General features: G+C 41.5%; 1 protein-coding gene across 1 annotated transcript in view; it reads right to left on the bottom strand.

The window, feature by feature from the left end:
• Positions 1 to 23,771, bottom strand: part of scarf2 (scavenger receptor class F, member 2) — a 33,351-nt gene extending 9,580 nt beyond the window's left edge. The window contains exons 1-9 of the mRNA XM_063017900.1: positions 23,569 to 23,771; positions 15,629 to 15,687; positions 14,701 to 14,802; positions 13,252 to 13,771; positions 11,897 to 12,115; positions 10,682 to 10,810; positions 5,771 to 5,874; positions 1,812 to 1,926; positions 872 to 996 (exon numbers count right to left, since the gene is read on the bottom strand). Of these exons, the coding sequence (XP_062873970.1) occupies positions 872 to 996; positions 1,812 to 1,926; positions 5,771 to 5,874; positions 10,682 to 10,810; positions 11,897 to 12,115; positions 13,252 to 13,771; positions 14,701 to 14,802; positions 15,629 to 15,687; positions 23,569 to 23,681 (1,486 nt within the window). The 5' untranslated portion in view covers positions 23,682 to 23,771. The remainder of the gene's footprint in view (positions 1 to 871; positions 997 to 1,811; positions 1,927 to 5,770; positions 5,875 to 10,681; positions 10,811 to 11,896; positions 12,116 to 13,251; positions 13,772 to 14,700; positions 14,803 to 15,628; positions 15,688 to 23,568) is intronic.
• Positions 23,772 to 23,983: the final 212 nt, after the last annotated feature.

The following is a 23,983-nucleotide window of genomic DNA, read 5'->3' as shown; positions in this document are numbered from 1 at the left end:
GGGGTGGGGGTGCTGGAGCCTATCCCAGCTTTTCAATGGGCACAAGGCACCAGTCCATCGCAGGGGCGCCAGTCCATCGCAGGGCAGACACACATACACACACACACTCACCCATTCACCTATAGGGCAATTCAGTGTCTCCAGTTAACCTGACTGCATGTTTTTGGAATGTGGGAGGAACATGCAAACTCCACACAGAAAGGACACAGATCGCCCCGCCTGGGGATCGAACCCAGGACCTTCTTTCTGTGAGGCGACAGTGCTTGTAATTACAATATATAAAATTGCCAAAGAAATATAGCAACAAAAAGAACCAAACCATGATCCACAGCCCAAAGCAGAGACAGAATATAAAAAATAGATAGAGACAGAATAAGAATCCGATGTCACCTATGATCCAGCTGCTCAATCCACCAGTGTTCTACAACCCAAGTACTCATAAAAAATGAATATAAAAAGGGAGCTCAGTTAAAATGGCAAATGCTATAAAAGGGAAAAGAGAGAGCGAGACAGCCACTCCACCCATGGGGATTCCCTTGTGAGGTTGCCAAAATAGTGCTGCATGGACGAATGATTTTCCTAGAATGAACGTAAAGAATGCCTGCACCAGAACAGAATGGCCTCAGAGAAGGAGAGGAAGGGCAGGTCAGCAGAGAAGCAAGCAAAAATCAGTCACTGAGACACTTTAAAGACGCTTTATCCAAAGCAAATTAACACTTAATGAGGCGCAGAGACTGCCGATTAAAGGAACTGGCACTGGCAGTCATCTGCACCTATACCTACTGTAATCCACACTCAGCATGACACTTTCTGATGAGTGCCCAACATGGTACTCCTTTTTAAATGTAATTATCTAAAAATCTAGACTTACCAACAACTTTCGGCAGCTTCTGTCTGCGCAGAGGGATTCTGGGTAACTTGGTGCTAATTCGGCTGAATCGTCCACACAGAATTCTTTTGGCCTTCTTACTGCCGGTGGAGTTATCGTGGTCCGAACTGTAAACGAAGGGTCACAGTTACTCTGTTTTGGAATATTTCTTACACTGAATCATTTCAGGGCAGAACACAAAACCATATCAGCCGTGTGTAATGATTTCAGCTAAATGAGTTACTTATCAGCATGTATCAGCATTATTCATTGCTTTGAAGAACTTTTAGCCTGCTTCTATGGAAGAATCACTGCTGCCATCGATTGTTGGTATGAATTATAACTATAAAATACTGAATTAGCTTTTTTTGACACTTTTACCTAAACAGTCTTCATTTTATTCTAATTCTAAACTAAAACATTATATGTCGGAATAATGCTTGAAACATTTACATTTGCATATCAGAATCAGAGTCTCTAGTCTTGTCTTCCTTAATTACTCTCTAGATTAGAAATGTTTTTTTGTATTTATTTTAGGCCTTTTGTGTATTTATTGTACTGTTGTTTATCTGCACTGTGTTTATTATATTGTCTTGCACTTTTGTTCTATGTTGCACCCTGGTCCTGGAGAAACGTTGTTTCGTTTCAATATGTACTCGTATATAGCTAAAATGACAATAAAGCATCTCTTGACCTCTATTTTGAACAAACAGAAAAACACACACAAAAATTAAAGGAGGTATCAGCTACTCAATCCACCACAGAGTGACAACCCAAGCTCTCTGTCAGGCTGCTGGATGTTATGGGCTTTTAAAAATAAAAATGATCTATAATTCTAGTACTATTATTACTTTATCAAGACCTTGTCACCAACATGTTTTGTCATCTATAGATGAAGGGCACACTAGATGAGCATTTAAGTAAAGAATAAATTCGTTCGTACCTATTACGATCTTTGTTACTGCAAAGGCAGCAGCAGAAGAGCAGAGAGAGCAGAACCAGCAGCAGAAAAGACACCAACGTCGCTGCAGCGATGACTCCCATTCGCTGGTTCGGATCTAAAAAAAGTTAAAACAACACGACTTTAAAGACTCTAGAGTCGGGATATGAGCTTTGTTTACACATTTGTACCTAAAAGTAAAAGCAGAGAATGTAAATGTAAATACCCTGATATTACTACATTAATATTTTAACTGTGTGATCTGTATTGTTCAGAATAAAAATGATTGATGCTCAGGCAAACACAATAAATATCATGTAAAGGCAAGTTTGATTTGGAGGAACTCCAGTGGTCTGCAAAGAGCCCTGACCTCAATGCTAGAGAACACCATTTGGATCAATGGCTGACCTTTCTTGACTAAATGGGCACAAATTCCCACAAACACTTTCCCAGAAGAATAGAGGCTGTCAAAGCCACAAAGGTGAAGCGACTCCAAATCAATACTCACGATTCTGGGTTGGGATTTTTATCGAATAGGTGTCCACATACTTTTGCTCAATTCAGTCAATAATATACACTGTTGAGTCACATTATTATGACCACCAGCTAATATCCAGATGGGCTGGGAGTGAAACAAAAAGGTCCTGGTGGGTCGTCGTATGAATGTACGTGATCTGCCAGGATGGATTTATACCCAGATTGTTTGAGAATGCCTCCACATTTACATTTTACATGAACATTTTCGGCATTTAGCAGACGCTCTTATCCAGAGCGACTTACAGAAGTGCTTCCATAGTAAACATTACCTTACTCTAGTTTAAGTAGACAACAGTACAAGAATATAAATCTGTTTTGCGCAAGAAATAAATGAGAGCGTTAGTAAGTACATGTCAGCTTAAGTGCTTTGTAAAGAGGTGATGAAGGTTTTTAATAGTCTTTCGAAGACAGCGAGAGACTCAGATGTTCGGACAGACAAGAGAAGCTCGTTCCATCACTTGAGTGCCAGTACAGAGAAGAGACTTGATGCTCGTCTTCCTTGAGTCCTGGGTGGAGGATCAAGTCGAGCGAGAGTAGTGGCTCTGAGGTTGCATGGTACAGAGCGAGGTTTTATTAGACATCAAAGGTAGTTTGGGGCTGGTCCATTTTTGCTTTGTAGGCGAGCATCAGTGTTTTAAACTAAATGTGGGCAGCTACAGGAAGCCAGTGAAGAGAACGCAGCAGTGGGGTGATGTGGCAGCATCCAGGACAACACCAAGGTTTCTTACATTATCAGACGGTCTAATCTGGGAGTCATCAAGAGAGATGACTAGGTCCTGGGTTGGAGATTGATCTCCAGGAATAAGTAACAGCTATGTCTTGCTGGGATTCCACATGGATGCATGGTCCCTTACAACGCCACAAAAACATTCCCCAGACCACAACGCTGCCACAGCCGTCGAAAGTAGAAAGTGGTCATAATAAAGTGACTCGACAGTGTATAATAAAGTGTATAGTTTTTTGACCTAAGCTTTTTCCTGAGAAAAACTCTGGGGGGATTAAGCTACTTTTTTTGTAAAAAAAAAAAAACCTTGTAGCTAAGGTAACCTAATATTTAAAGTAGCTCGCCCAACACTGATTGGTGCGCATCTAGTACAAACGCAGTGATGAGAGATGCAGCTTTGCCGTGTAGGGGAAAAAAAAATCAGGCTGCTTCCAGCCTATGACATTATCTCCATTTCTATCTTCGTACTTTCTCTTCTCTTTTTAATGTCCTCTCTCTCTGTTTTCCTCCTGTAGTATTCCTCTGCACTATGAGAAGCAGCCCTCACTCGCAGAGTGCAAGAATGCAGCCAAAAAACATCGCCATAAAAAACAGACAGCGCTCTGGAACCGGCATCAGGGCGGCCGTGGTAAATCTGCAGCTGTCTGCTACGCTGACCTACATAGAACTACACAAGCTCGCACAAGGACACTCCTAAAACGCATGTTAGCAGCAATAGCTGCTTCTCTTTCACCCACAGCACTTCGTTTTGATGTTGGGAAAACTGTGACTTGTTTTTTTGGGAGAGGAAGTGATTTGCACGTCCTGGTGAGAAGATAAACATCGTCCAGAAATATAAGCAATTATATGATATGAGCATAATCAACTAAAAACTCAAAATCTCTAGCTTGGCTGCTCGTGAGTCATTGTTCTTCATCAAAATGTGATTTTCTACGCCTGACTTAAGCTGTTATCAATCTTAAAATATAAACTCCTATTTCTGTGTTAGTGGAGGCGACACGACAGATTACAATAAACATACAACACTGTTATATAACAATTATCAACAGATTCACATTTCAATCTCCAATCAAAGGTACAAAGTAATGGCATTTAAGTTTAAAAAATTTAATTCACTCTCACTCACTCACTTTCTTAACCGCTTATCCAATTAGGGTCGCAGGGGGGTGCTGGAGCCTATCCCAGCTTTTCAATGGGCGCAAGACACACAGTAACACCCTGGACGGGGCGCCGGTCCACCCATTCACCTACAGGGCAATTCAGTGCCTCCAATTAACTTTGACTGCATGTTTTTCGACTGTGGGAGAAACCGGAGCTCCTGGAGGAAACCCACACAGACACGGGGAGAACATGCAAACTCCACCCAGGACCTTCTTGCTGTGAGGCGACAGTGCTACCCACCAAAAATGTAATTGTATGTAGTTAAAATAGACAAATATTGAATCTGATTCCAGCAACACACTCAAAAGAACTTGAGAGTTAATATAAGAGTCAAAAGCTTTTAGTACATTCAAGTTACACTGTTTAAAACATTTTACATTAAGCAGGTTAATAGGTAACAGGTGAGGGAATCATCATTCGGTAGATAAGAAGGCTCTACCAAAGGCTCAGTCTCAGGAAACCACTGTTGAATACACCAGTGAGTCACAACATTATGACCACCTTCCTAATATTGTGTTGGTCCCTCTTGCTGCCAAAACAGCCCTGTAACTGTGATGCTCTGTGTATTCTGACACCTTTCTATCAGAACCAGCATTAACTTCTTCAGCAATCTGAGCTACAGTAGCTTGTCTGTTGGATCGGACCACACAGGCCAGCCTTCGCTCCCCACGTGCATCGATGAGCCTTTGCCGCCCATGACCCTGTCACCGGTTTACCACTGTTCCTTCCTTGGACCACTTTTCATAGCAGCCCGGGAACACCCCACAAGAGCTGCAGTTTTGGAGATGCTCTGACCCAGTGATCTAGCCATCACAATTTGGCCCTCGCCAAATTCGCTCAAATCCTCACGCTCGCCCATTTTTCCTGCTTCTAACAACAACTTTGAGGATAAAATGTTCACTTGCTGACTAATATATCCCCCCACTAACAGGTGCCGTGATGAAGTGATAATCAGTGTTATTCACTTCACCTGTCAGTGGTCATAATGTTAGGCCTGGTCAGTGTATGTGTTACTTTCCAGCCCATACATAGCATTGCATGAGCAACCATCATGAAACTGTAAATAGAGCTGGGCTTGGCTAGCTTGGGCTAGACATGGGCTTGGGGGTACGTCGGAAAACAATTGTCACTTAACACAGTCCACCACGGCCACAATAAATGGAACCTCAAAAGCAAGAGAAGGACTTACATCAACTTTATGCAGAGGTGACATTGTTCAAGTGTGTTGCTGGCATCAAATTGTATATTATTAGGTTGGGCATTCAAGAGAATCAACAAACCCCAGATTCTTGTTTTTATTGCTTAGTAATCATAATAAAAACTCCATTATTTTAGGCATAATTTAACTGACCTATGTTACACGTCATATTGCTGCACACACTGTTCCTTTATTTACCGTGAAGCAATGGAAAAATCAGTGATGTAAGACCCTGTGTGTGTGTACCATACCTCCACGAACACTCCTGCATCTCCAAAACAAATGACACACCAGAAATTACCCTACTTCATCACAAACATGTAAACAGAAAACTTTCCTTACACAGATTGCAGGCTCCGGATACTGGATTGCAGTTCTTATCGTGGCATGGACACGTCTGTGCGCAGTTCACTCCAAACTGACCGGATTCACACGTCAGATTGCAGCTGAGAAAATAAAAGAATAAAAAGGTTTAGACGCCACATGTACGTACAGTTTTATAGCATCTAACAATGAGAGGAATGCTTAATAAGTGTAACCTCATGTTGAACCATGGACGAGAGTATCGGGATACCTGTCCTAATGATTGAATTCATGTGTTTCAGCTGTAGCAACTACAAACTGGTGTGATAAATCAGCTATGTAAAGTAAATAACATACTTCCATGCTTCTAACTTTGCAGCAAGAGTTTAGGGAAGGCCCTTGTGTACAAAGTAGGTTCTATAGACATAAAGAAAAGCTCAGTTTAAAGAAACTCCAGGGTCCTGCACAGAGCCCTGACCTCATCCTGACTGAACAGCTCTGGAATAACCTGGAAACTGGACAGTGGTAGCTCATTGGTTAAGGTACTGGATTGATAATCAGAAGGTTTACGGTTCTAACCCCACTGCCAAGTTAACACTGTTGTGCCTGTGTGCCTTGCGCCCATTGAAAAAGGTGGGATAGGCTCCAGCACCCCCCTGCGACCCTAAATCAGATAAGTGGTTAAGAAAGTGTGAGGACGTCCAACAAGCTCATGATCAGGTGTCCAAAAACTTTCGAGCATATAGGGTTGGTTTCACAGACAGGGATTAAGCCTAGTCCTAGTCTACACAGCATTTTAAATAGAGATTCTCCATTTAAAGTAAAGTGTAGTCCTGGACTAGCCTTAATCCCTGTCTGGGAAACCAACCCATCTTTATGGAATGCTCTCCCCAAACACCTACGAGATTGTCCTGACCTGTCCAAATTCAAGTCACTTCTCAAAACTCATCTATTCAATATGGCATTTAACTTGTAACAACACTAAATAAATGCTTTTATTTTTGCTATTCTTTTTAATAGTTTTTATACTTAGATCACGACAGAAATGTGAAGTCCTAGATCCTAAAACTTGTAAAGTTTTCAGTTTCCTGATTGCATGTAAATCTGTCCTGTTTCTGTCTAATTTTAAGAAATTGTTCTATATTTGTTGTTCTCTCTCATAATTTAGCTAATTTTTAATGAACTGTCTTATGCTGCTCTCTTTGTTTTTATCTTAATTATTCTTGATGTTGATGTACTATTTTGATTTTGTACTATGATTTGTATGGTGTATGTACGTATTTGTTTTGATTATTTGTCTTATGTAAAGCGTCTTTGAGTATCTTGAAAAGCGCTATATAAATAAAATGTATTATTATAGTGTTTATGTAGACGTATATATTACTACCCAACAATTATTTATTTTCTTACTGTTAGATACAATAAAAGCACAAATCCAAAAGGATTCTTTCAGTGCACAGAGCAAATAAATTCCCTTCCTTAAATCTTGGCTGTATGAAACATCCACGACATCGTTACAGCTGAAAAATGATCTTCAGCCTGAAAATAAAATCATGATTCATCGGCACCTGTTATAACACAAAACTGAACATATTCGGCTTGAAAGTAACTGGAGTGTACGGGGTTGCTGATGATTAACGATCAGCGAGATGAAGAAACAAAGCAAAAGAAAAAAAGTCTTTTTTTTATTCCCTACACAAGCCCGGAGTGAATTCCCATCAAAGATTTTACGAGAGCTGCTACAATCTTTGCTTGGTCTCTGGCCTTTGTAAGAAGAATAAAATCTAAAAAACGTAAATTGGCTTGTTTTTCTAACATTTAAAAAATTGTGATTTACACCAACAGTGTCTGTTTACTGCAGTTAATCGTGAAGGGAAACATCCATCAACCACTGTCCTAACACTGATCAGCCATAACATTAAAACCACCTCCTTGTTTCTACACTCACTGTCCATGTTATCAGCTCCACTTACCATATAGAAGCACTTTGTAGTTCTACAATTACTGACTGTAGTCCATCTGTTTCTCTACATACTACATACCCCCCTTTCATGCTGTTCTTTACCACAGAGCAGGTATTATTTAGGTGGTGGATCATTCTCAGCACTGCAGTGACACTGACATGGTGGTGGTGTGTTAGTGTGTGTTGTGCTGGTATGAGTGGATTAGACACAGCACCTCACTGTCACTGCTGGACTGATAATAGTCCACCAACCAAAAATATCCAGCCAACAGCACCCTGTGGGCAGCGTCCTGTGAGCACTGATAAAGGTCTAGAAGATGACCGACTCAAACAGCAGCAATTGATGAGCGATCGTTTCTGACTTTACATCTACAAGGTGGACCAACTAGGTAGGAGTGTCTAATAGAGTGGACAGTGAGTGGACACGGTATTGAAAAACAGTGCTGCTGTGTCTGATCCACTCATACCAGCACAACACACACTAACACACCACCACCATGTCAGTGTCACTGCAGTGCTGAGAATGATCCACCACCTAAATAATACCTGCTCTTTGGTGGTCCTGTGAGGGTCCAGAGCATTGAAGAACAGGGTGAAAGCAGGTTAAAAAGTATGTAGAGAAACAGATGGACTACAGTCAGTAATTGTAGAACTACAAAGAGCTTCTATATGGAAAAGTGGAGCTGATAAAATGGACAGTGATTGTAGAATTAAGGAGGTGATTTTATTGTTATGGCTGATGAGTGTACGTATATCAAAATACACTATGTCTAAAAATATATGGACGCCTCTTCTTGATTAATCAAGTTGAAAAGAATGTAAAGAGCTTTGGCTATTAGAACAATTCATACATGCACATTAAATTCACTGTTCACCCAAGCCACGCCCTAACAGCACTCTTACATTATAAATAAGCTCAGATACAATCAGTTTTCTATTTCTGGACAAAAAAAAAACAATGATCAATTCAAATGTATTTCAGCACCCAGCGTTTAAACAGGGTCGTAAACTTGCTGAGTCGCAGTAAAACCACAAGCATTCAGAGGCCCTGCTGGAATGCAGTGTTCCACGCCTCTAGAACCAACATGCATACTGAAATATCCTGCAATTCAGGGAGTCTGAAATAGCAAAACGTTTAAACATATTAAAACGTCAAAATTATTTAGCTCGTGAAAGTTTACGATCATTTGAATGTGTGTTTAGAAAACATTTAATCTGCTTTCACTATTTTAGGCTCTGAATTCACCACTCGGGACACGACGCTGATGCTCCTCGAAATGAGAAATCCTATGTAAGTATGCTTCACGATTAATGCTAGCTATATTGTTTTCCGTAATTTAGCAACACTCCTGGTGTACCTGTGGTACCTCCAGTGATTTTGCCACTGGAAGTTCCAGGATCACTAAGCCAAAGTCAGCTAAGCCATTTTAGTCTTTATTAGGTATCCTATGTTGAAAAGCCACGTTTACAAACACATTGCTGGTTTAAGCCTTATTGGCACCAGTTCACCACTGTTGGGCCCCTGAAACTGAATATGAACCTGAGGATGAACCTGGGGACAGTGGTAGCCTAGGTGGTAGAGCTTTAAGCTGTCAGTTGGAAGCTTGTCGGGTCAAATCCAGGCTCTGCTATGCTCCAGGGGTGCCATACAATGGCTGACACCAGGTGTCTATATGACAAATAAAGACCTTCCTCTTCTAACAGGTTTATTCATTGACATTTTCGGCCGCTTTTATCCAAAGTGTCAGTCATCAATTAAGTCTAAGCAATTAAGGATTAAGGGCCTTGATTAAGGGCCCAACATTGGCAACCTGGCAGTGGTGAGGCTTGATCCAGCGACCTTTCGATTGCTAGTCCAGTACCTTAACCACTAATCACTGAATACAATTAAGGGTTAAGAGCCTTGCTCAATGGCCCAAACAGCAATGATGGTGAGACTTGAACCTGCAACCTTATGATTACTAGTCCAGTACCATAACCGCTGAGCTACCACTGCCACATTAAGACATTCTATTATTTTACATTTACATTTTCAGTATTTAACAGACTTACAATTGTGACAGTATACACTGCAAGCAATTGAGGGTTAAGGGCCTTGCTCAATGGCACAAACAGTGGCAACTTGGTGATGGTGAGGCTTGAACCAGCAACCTTATGATTACAAGTCCAGTACCTTAACCGCTGAGCTACCACTGCCCCATTAAGACATTCTATTATTTTACATTTACATTTTCAGTATTTAACAGACGCTTTTCTCCAAAGTGACTTACAATTGTGACAGTATACACTGCAAGCAATTGAGGGTTAAGAGCCTTGCTCAAGGGCCCACCAGTGGAAACCTGGCAGATGTGAGGCTTAACCCAGCTACCTTCTAATTACTAGTTCAGTACCTTAACCGCTGAGCTACCACTGCCCCATTAAGACATTCTATTATTTTACATTTTCAGTATTTAACAGACGCTTTTCTCCAAAGTGACTTACAGTACTGTGACAGTATACACTGCAAGCAATTGAGGGTTAAGGGCCTTGCTCAAGGGCCCACCAGTGGAAACCTGGCAGATGTGAGGCTTAACCCAGCTACCTTCTAATTACTAGTTCAGTACCTTAACCGCTGAGCTAATACTGTATTTTAGTCTTATTCTTTTACTCTGGATTGCAACAGTTGCTGATAAAAATCTGCAGGGGAACCCAATTTTTTGTCATATTCATCTAGGGTTGGAAGACTTGTGACTTGTATGTGTATGGAAGGTGGTAACAGTGCCTCCTATGTATGCTTTTATCTGTGTAATAATGTCTTTTTTCTGGTGATTAAAGATGCAGTACGGTGAGATTAGTCTAAATAAAAAAGAGGATTCCTTTTAAAGCTCGTTCGTCCACCAGCTGACACTTCAGCTCTGTAGAATAACGGTTCAGAGAGAAATCTGAGATTTGAAATGTTCCCAGCTTTGGTGACCAGCGTAGTTAAAGCAGAGAAACGTGACACTTACTAAGTCCCGTAAAATCCAGGATCACAGAGACACTCTCCTGTAGCGAAGTGGCATTCTCCATTAAAACAGTGACTGCAGTCGTTCTCACAGTTTTCTCCGTATGTGCCGTTAGGACAGCGGACCTCACACCTAAAGAGAGAGAAATCAAACTCAGGAAATATGGAACACAGACCACACTCAAGTATTATAATTACTAATGTAAAGACAAATTAGTTTGACTGGTCTGAATAAATACATGCTATTTAAGTTATCCTTAATTTGTAAATATATGACTTAAGAATTCATCCATTTTTAATTACATTTAGCAGCCAAGTGTGTCCTAACATAAAATCTACTAAACTGTTTTTTTTAGTGTGTAGCTGCATCACTAATCACTAATGGTGTACTATGTAGGTTTTAATATGCTATTATGGTACAGATATAGATTAGATAGATAGATAGATAGATAGATAGATAGATAGATAGATAGATAGATAGATAGATAGATAGACAGACAGACAAATACTGTAGATTGACAGATAGACAGATAGATGTGTGCCGGTACTGAACTTGCTAAGGAATACAGTATTCCAAGATCAAGAATCTCCACAATTAAGAAGCATAAGGAAACAATAAAGAAGTAAAGCTAAAGTGGAAGTTTTGTTGTTTTTTATATTGTATTTAACTGTTTTCAATTGTATTTCAGTGTTTTTATATTATATTTGTGTTATTTTTCCCTGGAGCAGAGAGGGTTAAGGCCCTTGCTCAAGGGTCCAACAATGGCTGCATGGCACAGCTGGGATTAGAACTCTCAACCATTCAGTTGATATCCCAAAGCTCTAGCCACTAGGCTACTACTGTCCCTAACAGTTTGCTGCAGAGTCAAAAAATGATGAGCAAATGATGTCTCAGGAGTGCATTTCATTATTTCATGTTCACTATCTGGCCAATTATTTGTTGTTTGGACTATTATAAGGACCATATTTTGGGTGTGGTCCATTTTTTGCACAAGGCTGTACACACACACAGTCTTGGTGCTGAAAACAGTTTCCGTTTGGTGAAGCCCTAAATGCTGAAAGCAGCACTTTTCTTTTCCTGATTTATATAATGATCGTAAATAATTTATGAGTTTCCTAAGTTCTGCTTGTTGGCAGATAATATTTATTTAAATGTATTTCTCAACACTTTCTCAAACAAGACCGACCACATTTAAATAAAAGTGTCCTTCCATCGTACCGATCTCCGATCCAGCCGGGATTACAGTGGGAGCACTTCCCGTCGATGCGGTTGCAGTAATGTCCGTCCTTGCACGGCGGGCACTCGTCTTTGCAGTTCTCCCCGAAAAAGCCTGGCGCACACATCTGATCACATTTGGTGCCGTTCCAGCCTCTTTCACAGGTAACGCAGCGACCTTCCGTGACCTTACACGGCTGCTGACCCTTACAGTGACCGCATCTGTGGGTTGGAAAGATTAGTGATGTTTCATATCCATACTAGCAGTCTCCACTCGTCTTCAATGGTCAGGACCTCCACAGGACCACCACAGAGCAGGTATTATTTAGGTGGTGGCTCATTCTCAGCACTGCAGTGACACTGACATGGTGGTGGTGTGTTAGTGTGTGTTGTGCTGGTATGAGTGGATCAGACACAGCAGCGCTGCTGGAGTTTTTCAATACCGTGTCCACTTACTGTCCACTCTATTAGACACTCCTACCTAGTCGGTCCACCTTGTAGATGTAAAGTCAGAGACGATCGCTCATCTATTGCTGCTGTTTGAGTCGGTCATCTTCCAGACCTTCATCATTTACATTTACATTTTCAGCATTTAGCAGACGCTTTTATCCAAAGCGACTTACACAGTGAGCGGAACACAATGAGCAATTGAGGGTTAAGGGCCTTGCTCAGGGACCCAACAGTGGCAACTTGGTGGTGGCGGTGGCTTGAACCGGCAACCTTCTGTTTACTAGTCCAGTACCTTAACCACTGAGCTATCACTGGCCCCTGGTTTTCATCAGTGGTCACAGGACGCTGCCCACGGGGCGCTGTTGGCTGGATATTTTTGGTTGGTGGACTATTCTCAGTCCAGCAGTGACAGTGAGGTGTTTAAAAACTGCAGCAGCGCTGCTGTGTCTGATCCACTCATACCAGCACAACACACACTAACACACCACCACCATGTCAGGCTTGGGACCGGCACGAGTGCACTGACAAGTGTACCACCTAACAATGGCTAAGTTGTTTGTCCATCAGACTTAGCCAATCTTGTCTGTTTAGACGCCCGATCGGCCAATAGCACCAGATAGCACTGAAATTCAAACCCTCAGTAGTAGGCTAGCATGTTTTAGAGCTACCCCTTTGATATTGCTTCATAATTATGTAAATAAAGAGTCCTCATGCAGATGAATTTGGGTTTGTGTCTATTTAGGTAGCATCTGTATTGCTAATAATTAGAATACAATCATTATAACTGCATTTCTGGTTAACAACAGCTGAGTCAACAAGAAATTCATTTTAGCAGGGTTCAAACTAAATCTGGCCACCGTATTGACCTCTTGAACTCAAAATGTAAAAAGTGAGCTGAAAGTTCTTACTTGTTCCTGCAGTTCTGGCCGTAGAACCCGGCGGGGCACGGCTCCCTGCAGAACTTGCCCCTGTATCCCGGTTTACAGGTGCACGAGCCATCGGCCTGGTTGCACTTCCCGTTCATGCACTGGCAGTAGCGATCGCAGTTTGGGCCCCAGAGCCTTTCGCGACACTGGCACCGTCCGGAAAACTGCTCGCACGGAGAGTTGTTGCAGGCGCACTGGGTGCCGCAGTTGCGCCCGTACCAGCCTGGGTAGCACTGGCAGCGTCCCGTGGTCTGGTCGCAGACCGAGTTCAGGCTGCAGTAACAGTTGTTGCTGCATTGGGGCCCCCAGAAGCCGGCGTGGCACGTGCACTTGCCCGTCTCCTGGTCGCACTTGCCTTGTTTGCACGAGCACGGCTTCTCGCAGTTCTCACCCCAGCGGTTCGGGTGGCACGTGCACTTGCCGGTTACGTCGTCACACTTGCCGTTAGGGTGGCACGTGCATTTGCCCTTGCAGTCGGGACCCCAGAACTGAGGGGGGCACTCTAAAGGGACAGAGAAATGATTTAGTCGTTTGGGGTGTGAATACTTTTGCAAACAATGCTTGTGTAATAACGACACTAAACTGCCAAATGTATGTGGACACCTGATCATGTGTAGTTTGAAACACTCGGAGTGTGTTTGTGGGAATCTGAGCATTTGTAAGGTCGGGCACTAATGTGCGATGAGAAGGCCTGGCTCACTAACAACGTTCCAATTCATCCCATAAGTGTTCAGTTTGATTCTTTCTGGACCTTGCTTTGTGCATCGGGGCACAGCCATGCCAAAACAGTAAACGATCATTTCTTTACTTTTATATGAAGTTAACAGTTTTTTTTTATTGCTGTTGTGTTTCAAACACCCCCCAATTTATACACTGTGTTTGAGACCCTCTGTTTGGAGTCTCAAAGACCCACAGCTAGAATGAATGAATGATTACAGCCAATAGATTCTCATTTTTTGTGTCTGTCTGGTGAGGCTACAGCTGACTTACACACACACACATGCAACCCTTCACAAAATCTCCCACCCCTCTCTTTGTAGTTTATTTGGTTAATTAATTAATGTCCCAAAGAACAAGACAGTAAAGTCAATGTCAATAGCACACAAGGGTTAAGGACTGTGCTTAAGAATCCAACAAATTTACCACAGTGAGACTTGAAGCAGCCACTAATCCATTACCGTACACTGAGCCACCCCTCACACTGACTTCAGGCACGATTACTTTTCCAGAGCTGTTCCTTTGTGTTATTTTATTATTTAATACTTCCTGACAGAGGTAAACAGAGCAAAACGTGAAACAGATCCGCTCGTCCTTTTGGGACCGTTTCGGAAGCTACGCTGACCTGCGACCGCCTCGTTCATCTTTATTTGTCAGAGATGTGGACGGTGTGATGTGAGTGAGGAAGGAAGCCGTAACAGAAAAGGTTCTTACTGGTGTCGCAGCTCGCTCCGAAGTATCCATGACGACAGCGGCACTCGTTGGGTCGGACGCACACCTCGTTCTCCTTGCAGGTGAAATTACCCTCGCACAAAGCTGAGACGAAACGGGAAAAAATTGAGTGACAAAAAATCAAACAAAGGGTCAGAAAATTAGACTCTGTTTCTTGGCCACTGGTCTGCTGTTGAAGGCTTTGATTAAACAGCATTAAATCTGCGTAAGGTACCAATAAAGCCTAATGGTTTGTATTTTATGGTGGAGCTATCATAAAATACACACACACACACACACACACACAAGAAGAGCTGGTTTAATCATATCAAAAACTGCTTCACACAGAATTGTGCAAATAAACATCCAGTAAGTGACAATTCTGTGGCTGGAAACACCCTGTTAATGAAATATACTGTATCAAAGGAGATTGGCTATGAAGCAGACATCAGAATTCTGTCAGCCTAGAATGAGAATCTGAGCCTTTGGTGGGCACAGGTTCACTAAAACTGCACAGCTGAAGGTTCGGAAAACATTAAGTGCTCTGATTAATCATTTCTGCTGGAAAATGCAGACAACGGGGGTCAGAATTTGACATAAACAGCATAAATGAATGGATACAGCCTGGTGTAAGTTAATGGGCAGGCTGGAGGTGGTGGTGTTTGAAGTGAAAATGTTTTCTTGGCACACATTGGGCCTCCTAAATGTAATTAAGCATGCTTTATATTTATCTGTGTGCTAAAGCCTGCAAGATCGCAGCCTTCTAGCTAGTCCAAAGCTTGCTTGAATGTGGTACCAGTTTATACCAAATCAGACTTGTTTTGGTAGTTATTGGATTGTTTAAACAGATTATCTTAAGACCTGAGGTCCCATATAAATCTGTAGAGGCTTGAAAGCTGAACCCAGGAAAAATCTGGTAGAAGCTTCTTACGTGTTAAACACTCGTCTCCAAGCTGCGTCCATCCACTGCAACATGCAAACCCCTGAGTCCTACAGAGAAAACACATCAAAACACAGATTTAAACATGAATTCTTCATATAGTTCAGCAATTTAAATGATTGGGGTCACATTTTGACACCTATTATGATTTTAGTTCACAAAAAACACCTACTGACCACCCATGTCTTGAAAATAAGTCCCACCAGTTAACCAATTTTAATTTGTTAAACAATTAAGCAAACTAAACAAAGCCACGTTTAATTTTGGATGGCCAATACATCAATTTTACCTTACTATTAAAGTTTCATTTGGCAAGACTCAAGTCATTATCTAAAGAATCATCACAAAAATTCCAATAGAGCTGAGTGAAATTGGACTCCACTGAACCATATTAAGACTCATTATCTCCAAAAGAAGAAACTTGAAAGAGCAATCAATCTACTTGGCCAGAGAGTCACAAAAATAAAACAGAAAATAAAAGAACTAAAGATGTTTCTGCGCTCAGACAAGATCGAACGAGACTCGTGGGAGGGCAGCGAGTCGAAAACCACGGCGAAAGAAACATCAGTGTTCCTCTGACATTTGCAATGATGGATGATTCCCTGCTGTGTTCCCTGGAACGTCTGGGACAACAAGAGTGTCATTATGTCTTAATGAAAGCAGAGACAGAACCTCATTCTATGAAGATAAAACAACAGTCAGACATGATAGTGATGGACTGATGGTCCATGATGTTTCACTACGACAAGAGCTGGAAAACTGCCATAACTAAGGAAATATATGCCATAACATTAAAACCACCTCCTTGTTTTTACACTCACTCATTTTATCAGCTCCACTTACCATATAGAAGCATTTTGTAGTTCTACAATTACTGACTGTAGTCCATCTGTTTCTCTGCATGCTTTGTTAGCCCCCTTTCATGCTGTTCTTCAATGGTCAGGACCCCCACAGAGCAGGTATTATTTGGGTGGTGGACCATTCTCAGCACTGCAGTGACACTGACATTGTGGTGGTGTGTTAGTGTGTGTTGTGCTGGTATGAGTGGATCAGACACAGCAGCACTGCTGGAGTTTTTAAACACCTCACTGTCACTGCTGGACTGAGAATAGTCCACCAACCAAAAATATCCAGCCAACAGCGCCCCGTGGGCAGCGTCCTGTGACCACTGATGAAGGTCTAGAAGATGACCAACTCAAATCGATCGTCTCTGACTTTACATCTACAAGGTGGACCAACTAGGTAGGAGTGTCTAATAGAGTGGACAGTTAGTGGACATGGTATTTAAAAATTCCAGCAGCGCTGCTGTGTCAGCACACACTAACACACCACCACCATGTCAGTGTCACTGCAGTGCTGAGAATGATCCACAACTTAAATAATACCTGCTCTGTGGTGGTCCTGCGGGGGTCCTGACCATTGAGGAACAGAGTAAAAGCAGGCTAACAAAGCATGCAGAGAAACAGATGGACTACAGTCAGTAATTGTAGAACTACAAAGTTCTATATGGTAAGTGGAGCTGATAAAATACACAGTGAGTGTAGAAACAGTGTTAGTGTATGGGTTTGATTCACTGATTTAGCTTGAAAGCTGATCAGGGTGGCGCTGTGTACACAGACATGACTGGCTTTGTGTAAGGGTCCTGTGATTGATTGCTGCCCAGTATTTCCCAGTGAAGGAAGGCGTGGCTGAATCAGATCTGGTGTTTTTGTTCATTCTACATGACCTAAATCTGTCTGAGTGATATTGGTTCAAGTCTCGTTTCTGGTTAACACTGAATACTTAAGATGTCAGTTCAGCATCTGTGATTTCTCTCAGACATGATGGTTGATGGTTCAAATAACACTCTTATACAATCACACACTCACACACACACACACACTCAACAACAAATGCTTTTTACAGGATTTTCTTTCTGCTAAACAGCTGCATCACAAACTGCTGTTTGAAGTGCTGGCTGTTTGGGATTATGCACAATGACAGAGAGGTTCAGTAGAAGGACACATGCTGATGCCATTAGCTTTCCTGCTCCCAGGCTTAGACCTCCAGTTCTCACAGACTGAACGCAATGTCCCGAAAAGCATTTATAGTAAAACTGAGGACGTGTTCGGAAAGACAATTCTGGAAACTCACCCGCTGTCTGGCAGAGACAAAATGTTCCAGAATATTCCCACAGAAAACATAAAGGTATTAATTTGTTTATGCATTTTCTTCCCTTTTTCCCGACTTTAGTGGATCGATTACCTGATTGCATTACGCTTCCTCTCTACTGATGTTGATCTCCACCCTGATTGTGGAGAGCGAGACTGACACACGTCCCCTCTGACACGTATGCTGTACCGACTACATCTTTTCACCTGAATGAGGCGAGTTCATATGCAGATCAGCTTTGTGTATGGAGAGCCACACCATGATCAAATTATCACCCGACTCTTTGAAGGCGCCATCAACCAGCCAGAAGAGGTTGCAATTGTGTCAGTTATGAGGACTCCCTGCCCGAACCCAGGATATTTAAAAACACAAATACAGCTACAAACACACCTAAAGCTTCTGATTCTGTGAGGACGGGTTGTGTTCCAGAAGCTTCCATGTGCTAGCATGCTAAAATGCCTGTTCCAACAATCCAGAGCGTCTGAAAAGGTTCCTGCAATGGAAACCCTGCTGAAGTTTATCAAATGTTTCCTGGTGGCTAAAATGGTTCCTGAAGAACCGTTTTGCTGGTAGAAACATGTCAAGATCCTGGCTTTCAGATGAGATTCCTGTGGTGTAAACATGTCTACAACTGCTACAAGTTCCTGTAAATGCCTTCGGTGCAGATGTGTCTGAAATTACTGGTTCCTGAAACTGTTTGGAAGGTTCTTGTGTTGGAAACGTCTTTCCTCCACGTCTGGAAGTGTAAGAGCTTTTCTGCTACTGTGGTTCTTCTCACTCAGTGCTCGGGCTATTTCTCCTGAATGTCAGTAGCCTTCATCTTCTCCTGAATACGCGTAGCAGAGGCCGTAGATAAGATACAGATGTTGCTCCTGATTCTCATTCATATGTGACCTCTAAGAGACCCTGTCCGCACTTCTGCTTCCCACGAAGCATCGAACTCGGCTCTGCCTTTCCTCAATTTTTACTTAGCCTCAGAATGAATGTGTGTGTGTGTTCCAGACATAAGCTTCACAGACTGTATCAGACTACACTAATCACATGAGAAGCTGCAATCGGCTTTTGCACCGGCTGTGCCGTTGTTTCCTATGGAAATTCGTCTCATATTCGCACTTTGATGACAAGTTACCACACCACTCAAACCAATTGATTTGTGTCAAGGATCACGGTTTTGCGTCCTCTAAGAGTTTAACCACACCGGTCTGATTCTTTTGGATCTATCGAGACTTGTGCAAATGAAAATGGAAGATCAGTCAGAAGCTGGAGGTTAAACTGGATTTATCACCAACGTAGAGTACTTCTGCAAAATAAGTCAACTTCCTGTCAGAGTGGTCCCTCTTCTACTTTCCACTTGATTTTGGACCAGGTAGGTTTGAATTATGTACACTAATCACAATCTGTAGTGAGGAATCTGTTATCCACTCAAACAGCAAAGAAGAGTAGCAACAAATAGCTCATAAGACTCCTGGAAGGACAATAAATGAACCAAATAATCGGGCACAGAAATAACAACAAATCTATCTATCTATCTATCTATCTATCTATCTATCTATCTATCTATCTATCTATCTATCTATCTATCTATCTATCTATCATTTAGAAACTAAAGACACCAGATGTAGCTGTGAAAGTGAAGTTTTTTTCTATTCTTGCTTGATGTTTCCTTGCAGTAGCTCAGTTGTCACATGTTGGGCACATGAATGGTTTATAGATCTGGACTGCAGACAGGCCAGTCTAGCACCTGTAGAATCTTACTACAAAGCCACGCCAGGATTATTATCTTGTTATTTTGTATGCTCATCATACAGCCTTTGTTTTCATATTTCTAGCTTGAGTTTTCATGTTTAACCTGTGCCCTGTCATTGGTAGTAACACATCCCTAAACCTTAACAAACAACAGCTTTTGAACTTTGAGCACAAGTCCAGAAAGGTCTTAAGTTTCTAGTTGTTGTTTACAGCGCTGGCTTTTCGTAGATTAATCTTAACCTGTATTTGCGAATTGTGTTTCCTTGCAAGGTTTTCTATAGAATGTCCAAACCCACATGGTTATATTCATTACAGAAGCATATTAGTACGTACTGTGGGATCTCAGTTATTTAATAATCATTTATGACTTGTTTTTTATGCACGTTCCTCTGGATTCTCTCAATATTTACATTTTGTAATGGACTATAGAGAATAAAATCTAAATTCCTTGCATTAATAAATGTTATTCGTAAACTGTTGGACTGATCACAGTTGCAGACTTTGACTTGTTCTTGCTCATAAAGCACAGATCATTTTGCTCTTATGCTACTTTTATCAATCGTGACAGCAAAACCTGATTTTGACTTTTCTCCAACATTCCTGGTCCAAATTTGCCCCCGTCCCGAGCTTTTTTCTTCAATGTGTTGCAAATTTTGGAACTGGTTTGTACATCTGGATGAATTTATATCATGAAAAGGTTTTCAGTATGTTTTTAACCTACGACTTCTGAAGCCAAGTGTTAAGTATTATAGAGGTATTATAGAGGATCTATAATGGCTACCTGGTGAAAAACATTACATCCAGTGATTATTTTAGCCCATGAATATTTGGCAGTTTCACGGGACTAGGTGCACCCTATGGTGCCAGGATATCAACAGCATGGTGACCAGGTGTCACCTCCCTTTGACCTATGTTTGAGCTACACCAGGGCTGATAGTCATCAACAAATGTTAATGCAAGGCATTACAGGTCCACGAAGTGTAATACCATAGTACTGTATGTAGAGAAGCCGCCCCATATCATGATGCTTTTACATCTGCATAACTGTTGTTCCTGCTGTTTTTAAGTCATCCGGCAACTTTCTGTTCCCTGTCTTTTACCTTCCTCATTATCAGTCTGTGAAGATGGCATGAATTGTTTGCAATCCCATGTAGCTTTTGTTTAAGAGGTATTTCAGAACTTTGGAAGCTACTCATTGTGTGAAACTGGTCCAACCAGTAGCAACATCTTTTATTTAATTGATCCTGGTCAGGGAAGTGGTGGGCTTTAGGGTTAATTATTTCCAAAAATTTGTAGTTGTATTCGACCACTGCATCTCTGTGCTGCTTTTCATTTGCAGAAGAGATTTGTGTGAGCTGTAGAAACAGTTTACTGCATAACTGTTGTTCCTGCTGTTTTCAAGCCATCTGGCAACTTTTTGTTTCCTGTCTTTTAACTTTCTCATTATCAGTCTGTGAGGATGGTGTGCTTTACCACCTCTATATCTTGGTCAGGGTTGCACTGGGTCTGAAATCACTAGGCACACTGAAGCAACGCATCACAGGGGTCCTTAGCCTTCTCCTCTTCAGACACAGCTGATCATGTCTGCGTGTAGATGCCTGACCGGGTGATATCTGCTGGAGATTCAAACCCTGGATCCCAGCAGTAGTGGGTTCGCGTAATTTACTGCTGCTCATGGGATGCAGTTCCTGCAAAATGAGTCAGTTTCCTTCTAAGGAAGTTCATTTTAGTCCCAGTAGATTATTTTTGGTATATTAAGATCTGACTGTTACTCTGTTATATCCATCAGGAGTGAGGAATCCACCATCCACCCACATTTTGAGAGGTTATTATTTGCACTTTTTTAAAGCTTGGATGCGTTTGTGGTTTCTTTTTCAACTTCCACACCATGTATTAGCACATTTGGTGACATCAACTGAACTATGAGCGTCAGTGGAAAATGCTCTGTGACGTCAGAAGCATAAAATAAATATAATCAAATAGATTTTACTGGAGTCGATTGATTATTGACTCTATGGAGGAATTTTAATACTCTGTACCTTGAAGAACTGATGTAACATGGGCAGCGGTAGCTCAGCAACTAAGGTACTGGACTAGAACAGAAGGTTGCTGTTTCAATCCCCACTTTGGGTCACCAAGCAAAGCCCTAATTGTCATTTGTTTGCATGATATTCGGTCATAACTGTAAGTCAAATTTTTTAAGTGTCCACTAAATACTGTAAACGTAAAAGGGGAGGGTCGTGTCTCACCCCTGAGGCGCCTGGTGTACCCTAGTACAGGATACTTAACCAAGGGGTGTGGCTGTAAAATAAGCTAAACAGCCACTCAAGCGATTGGATCCAGGTGTCTACTAAATGCCAAAAATGTAAATGGGTAAAAAGGGTGACGGCTGAAAAATGCTGTGACTGCGTCTGAGATCCCAGTATGCCTGGTACTACTAAGATGGAACTAACATTTCCAAGGCTGTGAGATCCAACTGAAGTAAAGAAAGGTCTGAAAATTGTACTTGTGCCCCTTTATAGGTTCATTAATGGTTCCTATTAAAAGACAAATCTTTATCAGAATTCCGTTACGCTATATGGTCAAAAGTATGTGAACACCTAACCATGAGCTTGTTAAACCTCCTGTTCTAACACCATGAGGACATTTGGTGTCCATTTATTCAGTGAGTTTATTTGTGAGTTCAGGCTGATGTCGGATGAGAAGACTTGGCTTGCAATCAACATTCCGATTCATCCCAAAGGTTTTTAACGATGCTCTATGCAGGCTAGCTTAGTTCCTACAAACCGAATTCATCTTCATGTTTTCATGGAGCTCGTTTTGAGCACAGGGGCTTTAGGCATACTGGAATATTTTGCCAAACCTTTAAAAGCAAGTCACTGATCTTTTATATTTATAAACCTGTAAGCAAAAGCTGTGGCTGAAATATCTGAGCTTAATAACTGAGAAAAGTTTATGGCCATACAGAGAATTCTGGCTAATCAGCTAAACTTTAAACTTATTTTGTGTTTTGTATGTAGCTAGGTACTCAGTTCTGCTATAGCTGGGCAGGGCGGTTCTATGGTGGCTGACTATTTTGATACACTTTTTAGTGCAATGGTATGCGGTTTGGGACGCAGCCCAATTCAGTGCCACGACTTCAGTCGCCTCTTATTAAGCGCCACTCAATGTGCGCGCCCTCTAGCGCTGACTGGCTGAAGTGCAGCTGCAGATGTGCACATCTGCTTCTTCTAGCACTGAGTAGTTCCTCCAAGTTCAAGTTCTTGTAGGTCTACTCAATGCACCAGAAAGTGGTTGAAATTTGTATCAAGTTAAATATTTTACTCCATGGAAAATGCTTGATAAGTTCTATAAAAGTTGAGACCCGAACACGAAGTTATTGTCTTTAAAACTGTGGTTTTGTGATCTATGCACATTTCTATACAGTTTAAATGCTTTAAACTATTTGCACTGTGTAAATCTATATTATATATTTTTTGCATATTTCATATGTCCTACTTAAGCCAGGTTTTAATCTCTGAACACTGTATTGTTGATAATACACTTTATAACGCATAATGCAGGCTACATATGCACTACAAAAATCATGAAGCATTTCCTGCTGATTAAAAGATGTAAATATTCACATTTTGATCTGTGCACATTCTTTCTTGTTGTTAATACCTCACTGTAGTTCAAGTGGTCCTAATTCTAGATTAGATGACCTTATTCTAGCCTTGAGAAAGCATTGTTCTGTAGTATACTAATGATTATTTATACTACACATCTTTGAATGCAAACCACTTATTTTTCAATGCAAAACTGTATCTATAAATAAAGGCTACATGAATCTAAAATACTTATTCTATGCAACGTTAGTTAATAATAATAAAATGCGTATTGCTTATTTAAACTGTTTGCATGCAAAAGAATATTAAATGCCAAAATTACTTGAATGCAGAATGCCTATATGCAAACTGTTAACTGGTAAAATGCAAAAGCTGCTTTTAGATACACTGGGGAAAAAAAGCATTTCTTTTTGGATGCAAACTTACCCAGTTACTCTACACACGTTCCTGCCTTTCGGATTGAGTTCCTGGCTTGAAGCAGGCCAAAAAGAGACAAGCAGAAGCAGAAGCAGAGCTGCTAAAGTAGGCTTCATCTCCATTGTATGAGCAGCAGCAGCAGCATCCTCCTCCTCCTGAAGCCTTCAAGAAAAACACGAGGAGATTCCAGGAGCGTCCGTCCGGCTCCGAGCGCTTCTGCACTCTTTAACCACCCAAAAACCTCCCGAATGTGCCAAAAACAACCAGAAAGAAGAAAAGCAGAGAGAAAGAGGAAGAAAATGGAGAAGTAGAGGGTCAAACTAAATCTGGACACACTTCCCGAATGAAGCTTTTACTCCATTAAAGGTTCCAGCTGCGCTTCTGGAGATGCGAACTTTTTGGATTTTGCGGCAAATTAAGAAAA

This window comes from Trichomycterus rosablanca, chromosome 21 (genome assembly GCF_030014385.1).
Source record: "Trichomycterus rosablanca isolate fTriRos1 chromosome 21, fTriRos1.hap1, whole genome shotgun sequence".
Classification (NCBI taxonomy): Eukaryota; Metazoa; Chordata; class Actinopteri; order Siluriformes; family Trichomycteridae; genus Trichomycterus; species Trichomycterus rosablanca.
This window is presented reverse-complemented; position numbering and strand designations above follow the sequence as displayed.